The sequence below is a fragment of the Camelina sativa genome, chromosome 19, assembly GCF_000633955.1.
Source record: "Camelina sativa cultivar DH55 chromosome 19, Cs, whole genome shotgun sequence".
Classification (NCBI taxonomy): domain Eukaryota; kingdom Viridiplantae; phylum Streptophyta; class Magnoliopsida; order Brassicales; family Brassicaceae; genus Camelina; species Camelina sativa.
This window is the reverse complement of record NC_025703.1, coordinates 1,006,218-1,023,378: the sequence shown is the minus strand read 5'-3', so window position 1 is coordinate 1,023,378 and position 17,161 is coordinate 1,006,218. Positions and strand designations below refer to the sequence as shown.

The window sequence follows — 17,161 nt, the reverse complement described above, 5'->3', positions numbered from 1 at the left end:
TATACTTTTTTCAGTTGTTATTTCCCTCAAGATTTCGCATAGTTTACTTAAGTAATATAGTTTTTTTAATAGAAAATAAATATAACATGCGATTTAACTTTATTCGGAAAAAAACACTTTTACTTAATTTGGTTCAAATACCACATTATAATTATCAATTTATCATCATCAGCACCATCCACCATCCATGTAAACTTGAACTAATTTAATAGGCAGCCAAATCCATGAGCTTCTTCCAAGCCGGTCTAGCCGAAATCTCATTCCACCACCGATTAACATTCTCTCGAGACGTAACCAAACCATCGCCCAATGTGGTTTCATTCATGATATATCTCATACCGGGCATATGAGTCAAATCAGCCAATGTGAATTCATCACCGGCCAAGTACCGGTTCGTAGCTAATCGGTTCTCATAAACATCGAGGACCTTCTCGAACTTGACCTTTAGCTCCTCAATCAAAGTGACGTCGCATGGCTCACCAAACTTGGGCTTAAAGACGACGTTAATAACTAAAGGTAGAGCCACAGCGTAAAGATAGTTATTCTCAACTTCCACCCACTGGTCCACAATGGCTCGTTTCTCCAAAGTCTTGCCCAAGAGGTCCGTTCCTTGATCCGCATACTTTGTCGCGTAGTACCTTACTATGGCTCGCGACTCTTGAAGTTGAAGCCAAAAATGGAACATATAAATACTTATTTTTTACCATTAGTATAAGAAAATATATTTTTTGAAAATTTGACAAAAATCAAATAAAAATAGAAAGATGTGCTGTTGAGACAAAATCTAAACAAAGAAGTCGTATACAGTTTAGAAATATATTTTACCCATAAAAATTACTCAAGAGTAAAATTTCGACTTAATGAGTACACATCTTATTTTACATGGTCATTTAACTTTAAAACAATAATAAATTTGAGAGTTTTATCTTACCAAAAAGCTTGAGATCTCCATCTTCAATAGCTGGAACTTGACCAAACGGCTAATAACAAGTAAACAACGAAAGTAATGACTAATACGTTTCTGTGATAATAGTTAAAATATAATGCTAAAGTTATATACCTGACGGAGAAGATGTTCTGGTTTTTTCTGCTCAAGTTGATCGAGATCGACATGAATCACCTCAAACTCGATGCCTTTCTCCAAAAAACAGAGCAATACTCTTTGTGGATTAGCTGCTTTTATCTGCCCATATACTTTGACCACCATTTTCTGATAAAAATGTATATAACTTTTTATACGTAATCTATCGTTCATATGAATATGGATGCGAGTAATTTATAGACCATGAATTATATATTTCAACATCCAAAGAATGAGTGGCTTTCCTTGTGGAGTCACTTATATATTTCGAAATCCGATGGACCGGTAAGTAGGTGAGAAATGGAACGTGCTGTTTCTTTTTATCATCGAATTTCTTTTCTTGTCGTGTCGAAAATTGTTAATATAATATTTACTATATAGTCTAGGATGGCAACGATAGACAAATCGTATTTTAACTAGAGTTAACTTATAACAAGAGTCGATTTTTTTTTTTTTTTTGTGAAACAAACTTTGAAGGTTACGTACATTTCGTTTGTGTTGGGTTGGAAGATATATGTGTAAAATAAAATGTAAAACTGAGAGTGTACCAATCTGATGTATGGTTGCTGGAAAAGCCAGCCCAATAGAGGTATCCTTTGAAGAAAAACCGCAAGTGTAGGGCAGAAACCACTTAACATGACAAAAGAATGGAGAAAAGACATCATAAGTAAGCAAATCAAAAACTAGTAATACCACAAGATGTTGTTGAGAAGAAGAAAACCAAACCTGAAGAGCACAAGGAACCCACATGATTCTAAAAGCAAACCGAAGATAGGCCATCCAAACACAACATACAAGAAGAAACCCAAACCAAATGATATCTGTATGTATATCAACACCAAGTATAAAAGCAACAAGATCTATCAATAACTTCTCACGTAGTCATAGCTTAGTCTTTTTGCCTTGTGACCTCAGGAATCAGATTGGAAGCAAAAAAAGGGAAAATGAAAGAACCTTAAAATTCTGCCCAGTAGTAAAGAATTGGATTGCTGGGTGGATTCCAATGGTTAGAGTAACACCAGCTAAGAAGAGGATCTGTTCAAATAGACCACAGAAACTTTAAAAAAAAAAAAAAAAGCTTGGTAAAATCAATCGTAAGAGAGAAACAAAGATGGTAACTTAAATACCTACATTCCCCATGGCGATGAGTCCCTTGCCAAACACAAAAATCACTCCCAGGAATGTAAAGAAGACACCAAATCCAGTCAAACCTAGCCCAATCTCTACCACCATCACCCATAAATATATATATCATCATCACCAAAATTTCAACAACAAATTCAATCGACAAAGGAAAATAACAGAATTCGAAATCAACGGATACAGAGTTCATATATATATATATATATGTATCACAATTCAAAGGAACTTACTTTTTAGGTCGTTCATCTCCAAGGAAGCCATTGTTACTGACGACGAATTGGACAATCAAAAAAACACGTAAGAAGAAGACAAAATTCAAACAAATTTCAGATCTGAGAAAGTGTAATTTTTCTTTTTAACGATAATCTCTGAAATCAATCAACCCAAGAGTTTGAATCATCATATGCATCTTGTTGAAATTGGAGTCAACAACTTCCAGTAGAAGGAACCAAGCAAGCGCGAGTCAAAGCTTCATCATCCATGTCATCTTGACAGCGACAGCATCTTACACAAACATATTTGAGATATTACAAAAGAACCCCCTCACTGTTAATTATTACCGAATATATCCCACAAGATTTCTCATCATATTTAGTTAAGTGTAAAGTTAAGTGACTAATTTATTTTTGGTTATCAAATTATTATTAAGAAAATAAAATGTCAAAAACTATATTACTTAAAAATTTAAAAATATATTTAACCAACATAATTACATATTGAACCAACATAATTACATTATTACTTAACACTCAAATTTCTTTTATTAATCCAACAGAATATTTGATTTGGGTGTAAATTTTGTAATAATATCTTTATTTAGAATATTATATATATAGCAATCGATTTTCTCATTTTCTTTTATTTTTTGTTGTCGAATTAATATTAAGATGTTTAAGTGTTAAATTACTTTACATGGAAAAAGATAGAACAAATGATGCCAAAACTTACGAACCAAAGACGATACAATGGACACCAAGCTCGATTATTCTCCATCATATTGCAATTTAACACTCAAGTTTCTTTTATTAATCCAACCATGTAAAAATTATATTTAATTTGTATATAAATTTTGTAATAACTTCTTTATTTAGAACATAATATATATAATAATTGACTTTTTTTTTGAATTAATATTAAGAAATTTAAGTGTTAAATTACATTTCTTGGCTAAAGATTGAACAAGTGATGCCAAACTTACGAACCAAAGACGATACAATGGATTGGACACCAAGCTCGGTTATTCTCCATTATATTGCAATTTAACACTCAAATTTCTTTTATTAATCCAACCATGTAAAAGTATATTTAATTTGTGTGTAAATTTTGTAATAACTTCTTTATTTATATATATAATAATTGATTTTCTTATTTTCTTTTATTTTTATTTTTGTTTTTGAACTAATATTAAGAGATTTAAGTGTTAACTTACATTTCTTGAAAAAAATTGAACAAGTGAAACAAGTAATGCCACTTACGAACCAAAGACGAAGCAATGGATTAGACACCAACCTCAATTATTTTCCATTGTATTGCAATTTAATACTCAATTTCATTTCTTTTATTAATTTAACCATGTTAAATTAACATGGTTAAATTAACATGTATTAGTAAATCAAGTTTTATTTAATAAATATTTAATCAGTAAATCAAATTTAATTAATCTATAATTGTAATATCATGGTGAATGGTTAATTTTGTATCAAACTAACCTGAATTTAGTAGGGAGAATGAGAAAACCCGAGCCATTCCTTCCGCACATCCAAATAATCCACATCCTGCAAATTTTCCATTAGACCAGTAAAATAGACGTAATTTTTATATATATTACATGAAGTCTTAAAAGAAACAAATCAAAAGCTGTGGAAGATGATGACACACCCTAAAAAGCAATTCTTCATTCATTAATCCCTACAGAGTTTTTCATATTTGCAAATGCATAAACAATTAAACACATAGATGCTAAAATGTACGGTAGGTAAATGAGTCAAAACTTTTTTTTTTTTTTTTTTTTAAAAGATATCGGATAAATAATTTGTAAGAGTAGCAATACAATCAGTCAATGAGTCAAAAACTTACCTCAATCAAATAATGGAAACTGAGAAACCAACTCCTTCACTTCATCAGTTTGTTGTATATGAATGCCATGTCACCTACAAAATATATTCGAAATTTTAACTGAAAATAATGTTGTCACTCTGTAAATTTCAAACATGATCTCAGCCGCCAGTTAAACATATGATATATAAAGAGAGAACAAGTTCTAAACATATAAGATAGAGAAACCACATACATGGAGAAACTAAAACTTCATCCATTGATTCTCTAACCATCAGCTTTGAAGTTCATAACAAGAAAAAAACCAGCTAAATTCACTCTCAAACAGAAGATGATCTCTACTCTGTGCTACATTGGCACACAAGACGAGACGAACTCAAGAAAAAAGGAAAAAAGAAGAGAGCTTAGGGAAGAATACAAGAGAACCTACAGAGTATGCGAGAGGCGGATAGCTTTTCTCTACCGAAGCTTCGTCAATCGCCGGAGGGCTTTTAGAACGGAACGGAACGCAAGTAAATAAAGAGAGGAGTGTGTTAGATAATGGGAAAATTGGAAATTGTTTTCTTCTTTTGGAAATTATTCTTAAATTTACAAAATATTACCGTTCAATTAAATACTTGATAATACCGTTTTAAAAATGTTACCGTTAGTACTTGTTGTTACTATTACAGAGGAGAACCAAGTTAAAACGGGAAACGAGGGGCAAATAACCGAGTAAACCGACTGTCACCAGATCTTTTTAAACCAACACAAATCGATATTTCCCCTTTTTTTTAAAAACAATAATTTTTAATTTCGTAAATATGATAGCGAAGAGAAAGCCCATTGTAGGCCCATTATAGCCAATCAATCTCTAAAAAAGGCCAATTAAGCTACACTGTTGCAGATTAAAAATTAACTCTTTCAATTTTTCATTTTCCTGGTTCATCACAAGCAAAAATTCATATATATTTATTTTTCCATAACCCAAAACATTATGATATATAAGAAAATTGGTCAGTTGTGTATTTATATATGTACTGTCAAGTGTCAAGTGCTTTCTAAATTAAACTGAAAAAAGAATTACAAAACTATCAAAAGAGTCGAGAACACTTTCTTTTTAAGTAACACTTAATACAAAATTAGAGAAAAACAAAAAAATTGAAAAAGATCTCTCTCCCAAACGGAAACCGGTTTAAGATCGAGTGAGCAAAGTCGAAATATGAGCCGCCGAGAGCGTTTGGGCTCTTAGAAGCGGTCGGCTACCAGAAAGTCGTGGCGGCCTATCGAGAAAAACGTCGTGACCACTTAGATTTCGCTCCGATGCGCCGCCGCATCCAGATAATCTACGACAGTGAGGACTCTCCCGTCGCTGCTTCAGCTTTGCGTTGAATGGATTCTCCGGCTTGGCGAGATCTTCCACGCTTAACGCTTCTGCTAATGATGTGAAAGACTGTGATTTACCTTTGTAATGTTTCGATAATCCTCTCCTGTTTATGAAAATTTCCGTTTTGGGGGTTAAGAAAATATTCGTAGCAAAATTTTTAAAAAAAATTATTTCTCTAAACTCCCCAGAAATGAAGTATTTCCGTGTTATACTCTTAAAACTATAAGATTGTTAAGAAAACATCTTAACTATTGGGGTTTATCCTGATAGGATTTAAAATCAGGGGTTATAAACGGAACCTTCTGATTCTAATTTACCTTGAAGAAGAAGAAGAAGTTCGACGGTCCGAATCATCAAGAGAGTTTGGAAAAGAAGACGGAGAGTTAACACCTTCATCTGCGTCCACGTCTGCGTCTCTGACTAAGTTTCCGCGTCTGCGTTCTTCTCCCAACATAAGAGACTCCATCTGTTCTTGATAGTGCATTTTTTTCTTCTAAGCCGCTCCTAATTTAGTACTAAAGAGTTGAGAATAGAAACAGTACCGTTTATAAGCTTTATATATATTTTTAATCAATATAGTCGGCTTGTAATTAAAATGTAATGAATCATTCGAATTTAAAACATTATCTAATGAGTTTGGTTTCTCAAATAACATGTCACGCCCATGAACATGGGTTCTGGTTTTGCGGTGTTTTATAATAATAAAGATGTCAGAGATAAGATATTTTGGGAATGATTGAACGAGATGATGACACGTGGAAAGAGAGAAGAAATGGACGGAGATTAGATACATGTTACGTGGTGGGTGGAAAGAGATGGCACGAACGACGAGGTCATCGAGAATCTCTGTGTAACGAATCTAACCGATACGTGTCGAACTATGTTGAACAGATTCAAAGACTTTTTTGTGCCATGATTGATAAATGAACTTCGTTTTATGGACCGTTTCTATTCTAAGCCCCTTCGCACATGATCGCTTTTTAAAAACATTATCTTGGGAGGATTAGAGGAATCTAAACGTTTTCTTCACTGAAGAACAAGTAGAATGTTTTCCTCTACTGTGTTTATTTTGCCCTTTTTTCCAGCGTAAAAGAAAGGTTCACTAATTTTTCTACTGCTTTTATTCTAATTGGTAAATGATATAGTCAGAATCAGCTGTTCTCTACTCTTAATTATATTCCTCTAATGAGGGCCACCCAAACATACCCAAAGTGGGTTACGAATATTGCTTATTTCATTGACGGAGTTTATAGATGCTAAGTAAAAGTATTATATGTTTCTGTTCCAAAAACCACCAGAAACTATAATTTACAATCAAAATCACTTTCGCAAGTTATAAACATAAACACAAAATGTATATACGTCAGTCATTTCATCAGAAAAGGCTTTGATCAAATAACTCAACTCAGTGTTTAAACCGAAGAAAAAAAGAATTCCTAAATTATGTATCAGTAGTCAGGCCAAGTATGGCTCTGTATAGAGTTCCTCCCGCTAAGATATTCCACATGAATCTCAATGTATACTTCGAGTCAATACATTCAAAAGTTTCGCCACAGTTCAAACATTTTAAAAGGTAAAATTGAGAGAAATCGAATAACTGAAAGCCAAAGAAAAAATAATGAAGTCTGTCATAGCAAGGTCAATATGGGGGAAGCAAGTACATGATCATATTCTAAGAGGTACTACTTGACTTATCTATCCTACATTATCTATTAGCCACTTATGAATTACCCTACTCTTAAAACTGAATCGTCTAGATTCTGAAGGACGAGTGATTACTCTAGTCTACAATGTCCATTGTTTGGTATTGGTCAATCAAGGGTTCATGATCGGTTCTTGTGTCTAGCAAAACATATCAAAAGCACATACGACTACAATACTACTTCAGACTTCAGATGCATCATTCATGACATTTGTATTTAACAGTTAATACGCACATATTAGAAAGGGTTCCCTGATTACTCCAATTCACAGAATGCTTAACAGAAATCACAGTATATAGCCATAGACTCAATTCATTAAAACCATCAATCATGTGTGTGTCATCAAATGCATATCCTGAATTGGAGATTATAGTCAATCAAAATTCAAAATTCAACAAGAACAATCTCAATCTGGTAACAAATAAGAATCCAAGCATGGGAAAGTAGGATAACTCTTTCAATCTCCGGAAGTCAAAAACGTTGAAACAGAGACAAAAAAAAAAAGAAGAAGAAAAGGCATTACACTAATTGGACCTGAGACGAGAGGCGAGACCAACCGATCAATCCTTGTTCTTGAGCCTCTCGATCCTCTGGTTAAGATGCTCGATCCTGACAACCAAATTGGTGACAGAGTAAAGGATCCAGTAGAAGACAAGAGCAGCCGCGATGAGAAGCGCGTTTCGCTGGGATTTCATCATGGATTTCTGGTGACGAAGATGCTCCGACGGTGTGCAGGAATCGCCGTCGCACGAAGGCATAGTCTCGTACTTCCAGTATATGTCCATCAAGAGGAAGAGACAGAACGGAACTATGGAGAGAAACGGTTTGAGGAGATTACGCGTGACGGCGACTAATCCCTTGCGCAGCCCGTCGAGTCCTGGCATCGTCAATAGCACCACCATGATCGCTTCAGCCGCCGCCGCGTAACCTAAAACAACCCATTCGAGCGCCATTATCACCGGATCAAGCTAGATCTGAAGTCTGTCTGTCTCTTCTTCGCACCTAACCTTGATGAAATTTCTATTTTTCCGATCCTTTTTTTTTTCTTCTTCTTCTCGTGTGGGGATTTTGGAAGAGAAGATGTGAGTAAGGAACACGTGGGCGGTCAACGCGTGTCGCACGTCGGTTAAGAGGGAGAAGATTTTCTAAATGGGCTTATGCGTTTACTTAAACTCGGCTCAAATAGTTACAAAAGTAAATAGGCTTAGATTCACACACAGACACAGTCCATTTGTCAAGTAACAGCGTCAGAAAAATAAAATACAAAATGAAACGGCAACGTTTGGTAGGTGAAACACGTGGATCAGATTGTGTTTTGTCTCCTAATCACATCACTTTCAAAGCAGATACATAAATGGATATATATAATCACACATTAAACGGACTCATCACACATACTGACTAAACAAAAGAAGCAAAATCTTACAGTAGAAACAAATTCTCTCATCTCCGACGAGAAGAAAAAAAAAAACAGAGTTTGTATGGCAACCAGATCGAAGAGCTTTCAGTTGATCACCACCGGTTTAAGGACGCACCTCGTCAAGACACGCGCTTCGGCACGCGCCACCGCCTCTGCTCTCTTCCCTTCACGGTATCAAAAACACCTTCTTTCTCTTTACTTGTTTTTTTTCTTCTTCCAAAATTATTTCATGTGTTCTTTGAACCTAAGTAACAAAAAGAAAAAGAAAATATATTGATGACAACTACATTTTAATGTGGAGTAATTCCCCATGAAATGGACAGTAGTAGTATACAGTAACATCATCTTGATTATATATGATGGAAACTGATATGAACATATTAGAGGTTTGTGGTGTTTGGTTATTATTTCTCAGTGTGTTACTAGTTTGGTCAAACAATCTTTAGTTTTCCACTTTCTTGAATTCAAGATATGTTTCCCAGATCTGGAAAGTTCAGATAACAGACTTCTTTTAGGTACTAGGGATCCAGATTAGTTTATGCATTTTATATTTCAATATCATACATTTGCTCTCTTTTAATTTTTTTTTTTGTTCGTATCTCTGTATGCTTAATATAAACGCAATGGATCTGAAAAAGCCCCCTGTCATATTTGAACAAGTGTATTAGTTTCGAGTCTTAAAAGTCTTTTTCTCTCCAAGAAATCCTTTTACCATATCTTAATATATTAATACATTTTCTTGAAAATAATTATATTCGTACGAAAAGCATAATAAGCAATGTACCACTGTACCATTCTACTACCAAAAAAAAATGGCATATGCCATTAGGCGTAAGTGGATAATACCAAAACAAATCTAGTTCCGGATTTGACACGTGTCGGTAGTTGCCATTTACATCAATACCCTTGAAGAATATTGTAATAAAGTCCTTTTTCTTTACTCGCAGTTTTAAGTAACTGGGGGTCAAACTCAAAACTGTAACCAAAACTAATGATTTTGCTTACATGTTTAATTACAAACCACATTTAGTTTCTTCTTTGCTGTACTCCATCTTTTTTAAACACGTTATTTTCATCTAATAGTATGAGATCAGTACGTAGACGTGACCTGGCTGATCTTCTCATATCGTTAAATTAAGATAAGAATTGGACCGACAGCTTTGAAGATGTAGAAATATTGATGGGGGCTGACTATGACACATTTTGACATTACTTGATTTTTATATCAATTTATAGTGAAAAGGCGTTTAAGGGTCACTTTTTATGAAAATCAAAACTTTCCATCTTAAATAATATACAATGACCGGATATATAAAAAATCTATACGAAGAGTGACTACTGTACGAAATCATTATTTTTTGGGTGGTTGTGTTCCTGTGGGTATTTTCTGTGGTGGCAACGTCTCACCTACCAATCAACAATCTCCCACCCAACCGGAAATTTGTTTTTATTTTCCTTGATATCGCGCATTGATCTGATTAAATAATTTTGGGCAGATTCTTTTTATACATGCGACAGAATGTGAGATAAAATGAAAGTCTTCTAACAATCTTTTTCTCTTGAACAGTCGGAGTGGTCATTCCTCGGCGTATGATAAGAACGTGGAGGATGAACTGCATGCAAGTGCAGTACCTGACGAAGTCATAAAGCCAGATTCCGATAAATATTGGTCTCCTCATCCCCAAACAGGAGTTTTCGGCCCCTCCACTGCTGAGCACACCCCCGCTGCTGAGGGTGCACGCCAGGACTCTGCGGTGCTGGAGGAGACTGCTTGGTTTCGCCCCACAAGTCTCGAGGACTCGGACAAGACTCACCATGTTTGAGTCTCCCACTCTCTCTTTCTCCCTGCTTTTTACTGGTGTAATGTTGTTGTAATAAGGTTCTTTCTAAGTAGACAATCTGCCAAGTCAAATAGTGTCCTAAAATAACTTTTATGTTCTGCTGGTATGTCTATGTTGATGGGTGTTAACAATAAAGATTCAAACCAATCAAAAATGAGGTTTGGTTTTAAATTTGGTGCGGTTAATGATCAGTGATGACCCCACGACAGATAAAAAAGACATCATCTGCTAATCGAATCTCCCAAGAACAAAATCAATTATATGTGTAATTTGACTAACCAGCGAAAGAGTCATAAATCAAATGAAACGAAAAAAAGCTCTCTAAGACTAGTAAACTAAAAGCTGAAGCTAAATCAAAGATACATAAAGCTTTCTAAAGAGAGAAAAATAAAATATATACAAAACGAACCAGTGGTGGTATATTGTTCTACTTCTTCACCGATCTGTACCAATAAATAACCAGAGCCTCTCTAAGTCAACTCTTCTCCCTACGACTAATTTTCCCTCAGAATCATCACATAATAAAAGCCTGATGGTTGCTCAAAAAGATCCATCATCCCAGAAATTGTAATGCCCTAAACGTGAGACTCGGAATTGTTATATGTTTGGTACCTGTAAATCTCGTTTTCACTTGAGTAGAGCTCTTGTTATTGATCTCTTCTTCTCTCGTTAAAGGTTTTCGCAGTTGGCTTTGAAGGCGGTCTATTTATCTTCTCAAGTAATCTGCTAAATACTAGCTTGACCGGTATGCAGGCCACAGTTGGTGGTCCTGGTAATACCCGTCTGTTAGAGAGCTCGTGTGTCCGGTCTCGTAACACCTTCATCCCATTGTGCCCTTGTTCTGCGCTGAATGATGATAGTGCCCTTGTCTTTTGACTAGCAGTAGCATTTGTGTTCTTCAGCAACTTCTTTTGCTGCTGCTGCTGCTGCTTTCTCTCTGCAGGTGGTCGTGGAATTCGCAGTGAACTGTTTCTCCTCGCCGAGTTATCATCATTACTAAAACTTCCCAGACCGAGTTTCTTTACAAGCGGTTTTCTTCCCTGATCGGCCGGAGAATGATCATAGTTTGCTTCATCATCCGCTTCGAGGGAAGATGAGAATGGCTGCAGCCGTGGAACCCGGGAATTACTCCTTCTTGCAGTCTTCCAAGCAGAGGGCAGAAGAAAGCTTTTGTCATGGTAAGTTGTTTCATTACCAAAATAATCAATTGTCTGAAAATATGACTCGGAGGAACCATCTGCTAAGACTTCGATTTGGACTGGATGTCCAATTATTGCTCTGCCATTTAACTTACTCATAAGTGAGACAATTGGGACAGGCCCTTTCTGATAGCTTCCTCGCACTTCTAAATCCACATCCATCAACGAAGAACGCGTTTTTCTGCCAAAATGTCGTTGAGAAGCATCAAACTCCTGACCTAAACCTTCAAGTTTTTCCTCCCCTCGCTTCCTCATACCAATCCGGCCTTCCCAAGGATCATCATCCCAGTCCAGAAAGTCATGGCTGTAGATGCTTTTACATCCAGATGAAACCACAGATGAGAACTGATAATTATCACCTGGTCCAATCATTCTGTCCCCGAACTGCCTTTCGCTGGGATCAGTGTCATCAGTACCATCGCTCATATCATTTGTCCCATTAAAATCTAACCCATAACCCATAGGCTTTTGCCCAAATGCCCTTCTCTTATATTCACAATATCTTCCATCTTCCATACGATTACGGTGCATTTCTCTCTTACGTGCAGACCTTCTTGGAAGATTGCGCAAGTTTCTTTTGCCCTTGAGCTGCCACTTGGAAACCGTGTTAGCATCATTATCAGGATTGTGGGAATAAAGGTAGGAAGAATCGCCAGAAATGGATGACTCATAATGATCTTCCTCACTGCTGGTGCTTTCATCTTCTTCTGACATATGTCTACTAAAAGTATTGCGTCGCTCTGAATGACGCCCAGCTCCTGGAAAGAGAAGATTTCAAACAATAGTTAGGGCATAACTAACACCTGTACGACACAGAGACAATTGTGGTCTACGTAACCAAACAGGTTAATAGGTTTTTACAGTTCAGAGGCTTGACACAAATTCTAGTCAAAGTAACTTCAGAAATGATTGCCGGCTTGCCACAATTGAAAGCCAATTTTCGCAAAAGTAGAACACATTTATATTGATAAGAAACAAGATTTTAGCCCTCCAAAAATACTTCACCTGACGGCAAGGGAATGTCATCATCAGTATCCTCCTCCATATCAGAAGTATCAGTTTCGGATTCAGAATAATCAGATTCCATATCTTCCAAAAATTCAGGAGGGTCATAATCTGAATAACGAGAATCACCACCGACAAAGGAGGAATGCATTGCCTCCCTATGGCCTCGCAAACTCTGATGCAGGTCTGAAACATCATTAGTATCATTTGGTGTAAACATATATTTAGGCCTTTTAGCCTCTGCCTTACTCCTTGTGTTCTCCTTTCCTGAAAGGGAGCCAAAATTTTCAAATGAATTTTATGTAAAAAAGGGCCAGAAGCCTTAAGTATCCAACCATCTTGGAATTAAAACTTGCAAGTTTTCAAATTCATCTCACCGAGGGAATAAGTGGGCCTCTCCATGCTAAAATCTCCACTAGAAGAAGCTGAAGAGTTGCTTCTGGCAAGATATTTTAAGGAAGTATCAGGACCATTGGAACGTGAAATCTTTCGCTTTGAAGAGGCGGTTCTAAGTCCAAAGTCCTGCAAGCCTCTCATTCTAGGTACAGCCTCATCCTCACAACTTGGCTGTTCTTCCTCTTTATCTCTCAGCAAATGCGTAGCATCACCAACCCCTAGAAAATCTGTGGACTCTCTTGTTCCATTAGAGATATCATGAACCCTAACTAAACCCATTCTTTCCCTGGTTGTATCAGGAGAGTGATCTCTAGCAGTGTAGGGAACTAGTTTGCCTTCTTTTTTCAGCAAGTCCTTTTCAAGTTCAAGGGCATGGAGAATAGCATCTTCTCTACGAGCATACTTCTCCCTCTTTCTTATAGTCAATGCTTGCGAAGATTCTACCCTTTCAATGCATTCATCAAAATCACCACAACGAAATGGCTTCACCCGCTTAGATTTCTCTAAATTGTACCAATCCCTAACCACATTATAAAAAATTGAAACAAAACTGCTTTCAGTAACTAATCAAAGTCCAAAAGAAAGTTCACACAGACAGAAGAAAAAAGAAGAGACTTACACACTTGCATCCTCTCTCCCGAGGAGCTTCACTGGAGTACCAGATCGTGGCGAGGTGATATGCGTAGAGTCAAGATCTTCTTGACCAAGTATCTTCCCAGGCCACCACGAACCGTTCCTCCTCCTAACCCACACAATAGAACCCACCGTCCAATCCGGAGAACCTGATCCTGGACTTCCCATTCTTCTCTTTACACTCAAGATCACACTATTTTCTCTCTTATCTTATACGTCACTACCACAAAAAAGGCCTCAAAAGTCTTACCATTCTCTAAGAATAAAAAAAATCTTATACGGCGGTGTGTATTGATTGATCTACCTTAAAAAATCAGCTTAGCCGCCGGTAATACAGAGAAATCCCGGCGGATCCAAAACCACAACTGAAACAAACGGAAGGGAAGAAAGTGAAGACGGCGAGGACTAAGCTTTCCATTCAGATTTGGAAAATTTCCATTAACCCTACGCTCTCTCTCTCTCTCTTTACGCTGGTTAGGTTAAAACCTTTCCCTCGCAGCTCTTTTTTTTTCTTTCCACCACCGCCCGTCTATCATAAACTTATGTATAAGCGAGTGGCTCTGTCTCTCTCTCTTTTACTCTCTGAAACCTTCGCGTCTCTCTCTATCTCTCTCTCTCTCGCTCCTCCGTGACTCCGTCTCTCTTTCAATCTCTCTCCTCCGGATGGTGAATGCTAGCTTCGCAGTTCATTCAATTTACACGCGCTCCCCGAAAAGCGCGTGCTTTTTACGTTACCGAATCATAGGCCCATTCACTAATCAATAATTTGGGCTTTTTTAGTTCGTAGGCCCAGTATAATAACATGTTGGGTTTTTTAAAGATAATTTTCAAAATTCAAAATTGACGCTGCAACGGTCACATCTGCTCAGGGGGGGAGTTAGGGTTTTTGTGTTCGCCTAAATGGTATATATATATCCTTCGTCTTCGGATCTTCAGTCTCATCATATCAAGCAGAAACGTCTTTGTTTTTTTTTGATTCAACCGTCATTTTTCTAAACCCAAATCAAAGTTGAGATCGTCGCCATGGATTTCGACAGTCTTCCGAGAAGAGATCTACAGTTCTTCTGTAAAAGGAACAAAATCCCAGCCAATATGACCAATATCGCCATGGCCGATGCTCTCAAATCTCTTGAGATTGTAAGTCTTTTTGTTTTTTGCCTTCTCCTTTCTTTAGAGTTTTGTTCCTGTAGTCTTCGCATCTTGCTTGTAAGTCTAAGTGATATTGTTGCAATCGATTTGAGATCCACATCTTTGCTTACTGAGATTGATAAATTTAGGGCGTTTGCTAGAGCATTTGATAGTGAAGAATATGAAAATCCTCGAAGTGGGTTTCAGATAATGCTTGCTTTTCAATTGGATCGTATTCTAAGATCTGGTTGATCTTAACATTTGTTGATGGGTGATGGTTATGCAATAGTAACATTAGCTTTGCTTGTGAGTTTTACAAATTTGTAATTATACTAGATCCATATCATACATTTGTCTGACTATTTTGTGATTCGATAGGTTGAAGGTATTGATGACTTCATGAATCAGTCTCCAACCAGTGTAGCTCGAACTGCTGCTAGAACTACTCGGAAAAAGGCCACCAAAGATGATACTCAGTCATCAGATTTGGTCACCCGTTCTTGTTATGTGGGTAAGTCCCTCGCTGGAGAAATGGAGCAAGAGAACAGAGACACGAATATGCTCCTACATCCATCAGTAGCTCAAGGCCGTAGAAGAGCAGCAGCGACCTCGGTTGCTGTAAAGTTAGACGTCACCGATGCCATCCCTGAGGTCAACGTGAGCAAAACTCCAGCGGCGAGAAGCACGAGAAGGGCTCAGGCAGCTGCATCTTGTAAGAAGGATGAGTCGGTTCAGAGGGTGTACAGCACCAGAAGGTCTGTCAGATTGCTTGAAGAATCTATGGCTGACCTGAGTTTGAAATCCGTAAATGTACCTGCAAAGAAGCACGAAGATGCTGAGAGAGAAGATTCTCCAGCAGGTATGCGATGCCTCGTTATTTTAAACAGATGATTTCCATGTTCTTGTAATTTGGATGAGTTTGTAATCATGTTTAGTTGTAAATTGCAGGTTCCAAATTCCAGGCAAAATCAGATGAAATCTCAGAGAAAGTAAAGGCTGAAGGAGTTGTGTCAGTGAGAGATTTGAACGATTCAATGGAGAAGGAATGGGATGGTTCAAAGAATGATTCAGATCTTGACATATTATATGGTGATCTTGGTGATATCACTTTCTTTGATGCGTCCACTAGTAAGGAACAGATGAATGGAACAGGTATGCATACACACTGGCATACCCATCAATGTTGTTCGCTTCACTATTTTCTTGTTTGCATTTCTTAATTTCCATGGGGGCTTTCTTTGCAGATTCCAACACGGTTTCAGCTTCGGACAGTTTTGTTCTAGTCCAAGAACAAGAAACATCGCAGGAGGATGACTTTGTTGTCGTAGACCATGCTGCTTCTACTTCCACCGCAAACACTCTGGCCTGCAACAAAGAATCAGAGACCGAACAAATGAAGATTGATTCTGAGTCTGATTCAGATGAAACAGAATATGAAACTGATCAGGAGGAGGGTGATGCTGTTGCTGTTGCCGTTGACACAAACCAAGAGGCATTCGATTCTAAAGTCTCTGCTGGTGATAATGTGAGTATGGTAGACTCAGTCACAACAGTTCTGATAGCTGATGAATCAAAAGAAGTCGATGAGATAGCTTCTGAGGAGGAACTTGAAGTAGACAGCGATGAATGGTCCGAATATGAGATAGACGAGGTCGAGTTGGAAGAAAACAGTTGCGGATCTGAGGAATCGATTGACACTGAATCAGAAGAGGCTCCTCTCTCAGATAAGAAGACTCCAGATTCTTCTTCTTCTTCGTCAACACTTGCTGCTGGTAATGAGACAAAAACTCCGTTGTCTCCATCTGAAGCAGAATCAATCGTAGAGAGCAAGAAGAAGAACAAGGAGGATGCTGTGGAGATGGGTCTTAACATCAATGGAGAGGGAGAAGCAGAGGCCGAGGCTAAGAAGAAGACAAAGAAGAAGAAGATAACTGCTGAAGAGAGCTTCAAAGACGTGAGCGTGAGGCAACTAATAAAGTTGGTCAAAGAGCTTGATATTAAGAGTAAGCAGCAACAACAACACAAGGGCGCTAAGTAGAGAAGACAACTATTTCCGCCTCTTTTTTGAAATCATTTCCTTTCTCTCTTGGAAAGATATTGATGTTGTTTCCTTCTGCTGTGTTTTTCTTTTTTTAAGAAAAAATTCTATTTCTTTTATAATCTCATTCGTAATTTCTTTATGCCTTTCCAA

At 37.2% G+C, this 17,161-nt stretch overlaps 6 protein-coding genes across 8 annotated transcripts; 2 read left to right on the top strand and 4 right to left on the bottom strand.

Moving 5' to 3' along the window:
• On the bottom strand, positions 40 to 2,725 carry LOC104763944 (glutathione S-transferase F11). Of its 2 annotated transcripts, XM_019240748.1 has the most exons (8): positions 2,455 to 2,725; positions 2,213 to 2,304; positions 2,036 to 2,116; positions 1,808 to 1,902; positions 1,630 to 1,711; positions 1,061 to 1,210; positions 932 to 980; positions 40 to 657 (listed from the first exon to the last, which is right to left on the bottom strand). In XM_019240748.1, exons 1-8 carry the CDS (start codon positions 2,483 to 2,485, stop codon positions 206 to 208), a joined length of 1,032 nt encoding a protein of 343 aa, XP_019096293.1. In that variant the 5' UTR covers positions 2,486 to 2,725; the 3' UTR covers positions 40 to 205. The 2 variants fall into 2 exon arrangements, with proteins under 2 accessions (XP_019096293.1, XP_010485656.1); XM_010487354.1 differs by lacking the exon at positions 2,455 to 2,725 and having other exon boundaries at positions 2,209 to 2,298.
• On the bottom strand, positions 5,297 to 6,310 carry LOC104763943. The gene is made up of 2 exons (XM_010487352.2): positions 5,963 to 6,310; positions 5,297 to 5,748 (listed from the first exon to the last, which is right to left on the bottom strand). The coding sequence occupies exons 1-2, from the start codon at positions 6,127 to 6,129 to the stop codon at positions 5,454 to 5,456; spliced, it is 462 nt and encodes a 153-aa protein (XP_010485654.1). The 5' UTR covers positions 6,130 to 6,310; the 3' UTR covers positions 5,297 to 5,453.
• LOC104763942 lies at positions 7,645 to 8,465 on the bottom strand. Its single transcript, XM_010487350.2, has one exon. It carries the CDS (start codon positions 8,299 to 8,301, stop codon positions 7,909 to 7,911), a length of 393 nt encoding a protein of 130 aa, XP_010485652.1. The 5' UTR covers positions 8,302 to 8,465; the 3' UTR covers positions 7,645 to 7,908.
• LOC104763941 lies at positions 8,720 to 10,780 on the top strand. Its single transcript, XM_010487349.2, has 2 exons — positions 8,720 to 8,939; positions 10,336 to 10,780. Exons 1-2 carry the CDS (start codon positions 8,830 to 8,832, stop codon positions 10,589 to 10,591), a joined length of 366 nt encoding a protein of 121 aa, XP_010485651.1. The 5' UTR covers positions 8,720 to 8,829; the 3' UTR covers positions 10,592 to 10,780.
• Positions 10,859 to 14,501, bottom strand: LOC104763939 (uncharacterized protein At1g51745-like). Of its 2 annotated transcripts, XM_010487348.2 has the most exons (5): positions 14,147 to 14,501; positions 13,829 to 14,062; positions 13,191 to 13,729; positions 12,814 to 13,080; positions 10,859 to 12,566 (listed from the first exon to the last, which is right to left on the bottom strand). In XM_010487348.2, the coding sequence occupies exons 2-5, from the start codon at positions 14,008 to 14,010 to the stop codon at positions 11,257 to 11,259; spliced, it is 2,298 nt and encodes a 765-aa protein (XP_010485650.1). In that variant the 5' UTR covers positions 14,011 to 14,062; positions 14,147 to 14,501; the 3' UTR covers positions 10,859 to 11,256. The 2 variants fall into 2 exon arrangements, with proteins under 2 accessions (XP_010485650.1, XP_010485649.1); XM_010487347.2 differs by having other exon boundaries at positions 13,829 to 14,501.
• LOC104763938 (lisH domain-containing protein C1711.05-like) lies at positions 14,758 to 17,143 on the top strand. The gene is made up of 4 exons (XM_010487346.2): positions 14,758 to 14,979; positions 15,349 to 15,829; positions 15,919 to 16,122; positions 16,215 to 17,143. Exons 1-4 carry the CDS (start codon positions 14,866 to 14,868, stop codon positions 17,006 to 17,008), a joined length of 1,593 nt encoding a protein of 530 aa, XP_010485648.1. The 5' UTR covers positions 14,758 to 14,865; the 3' UTR covers positions 17,009 to 17,143.

Bases quoted from the DNA above. Each gene is read 5' to 3' on its own strand.
- LOC104763944 (XM_019240748.1), bottom strand. From the start codon at position 2,485: ATGGCTTCCTTGGAGATGAACGACCTAAAAA. The intron at 2,305-2,454 runs GTAAGTTCCTTT...TGATGGTGGTAG, and splicing joins GGAGATGAACGACCTAAAAA to AGATTGGGCTAGGTTTGACT. The intron at 1,712-1,807 runs GTTTGGTTTTCT...TGTCATGTTAAG, and splicing joins GGGTTCCTTGTGCTCTTCAG to TGGTTTCTGCCCTACACTTG.
- LOC104763943 (XM_010487352.2), bottom strand. From the start codon at position 6,129: ATGCACTATCAAGAACAGATGGAGTCTCTTATGTTGGGAGAAGAACGC. The intron at 5,749-5,962 runs GTAAATTAGAAT...TTTCATAAACAG, and splicing joins ACTTCTTCTTCTTCTTCAAG to GAGAGGATTATCGAAACATT.
- LOC104763942 (XM_010487350.2), bottom strand. From the start codon at position 8,301: ATGGCGCTCGAATGGGTTGTTTTAGGTTACGCGGCGGCGGCTGAAGCG.
- LOC104763941 (XM_010487349.2), top strand. From the start codon at position 8,830: ATGGCAACCAGATCGAAGAGCTTTCAGTTGATCACCACCGGTTTAAGG. The intron at 8,940-10,335 runs GTATCAAAAACA...TCTCTTGAACAG, and splicing joins TCTGCTCTCTTCCCTTCACG to TCGGAGTGGTCATTCCTCGG.
- LOC104763939 (XM_010487347.2), bottom strand. From the start codon at position 14,010: ATGGGAAGTCCAGGATCAGGTTCTCCGGATTGGACGGTGGGTTCTATT. The intron at 13,730-13,828 runs GTAAGTCTCTTC...TAATGTGGTTAG, and splicing joins GGGAGAGAGGATGCAAGTGT to GGATTGGTACAATTTAGAGA. The intron at 12,567-12,813 runs GTGAAGTATTTT...TTCTCTTTCCAG, and splicing joins TGACATTCCCTTGCCGTCAG to GAGCTGGGCGTCATTCAGAG.
- LOC104763938 (XM_010487346.2), top strand. From the start codon at position 14,866: ATGGATTTCGACAGTCTTCCGAGAAGAGATCTACAGTTCTTCTGTAAA. The intron at 14,980-15,348 runs GTAAGTCTTTTT...GTGATTCGATAG, and splicing joins CTCTCAAATCTCTTGAGATT to GTTGAAGGTATTGATGACTT. The intron at 16,123-16,214 runs GTATGCATACAC...CTTTCTTTGCAG, and splicing joins GGAACAGATGAATGGAACAG to ATTCCAACACGGTTTCAGCT.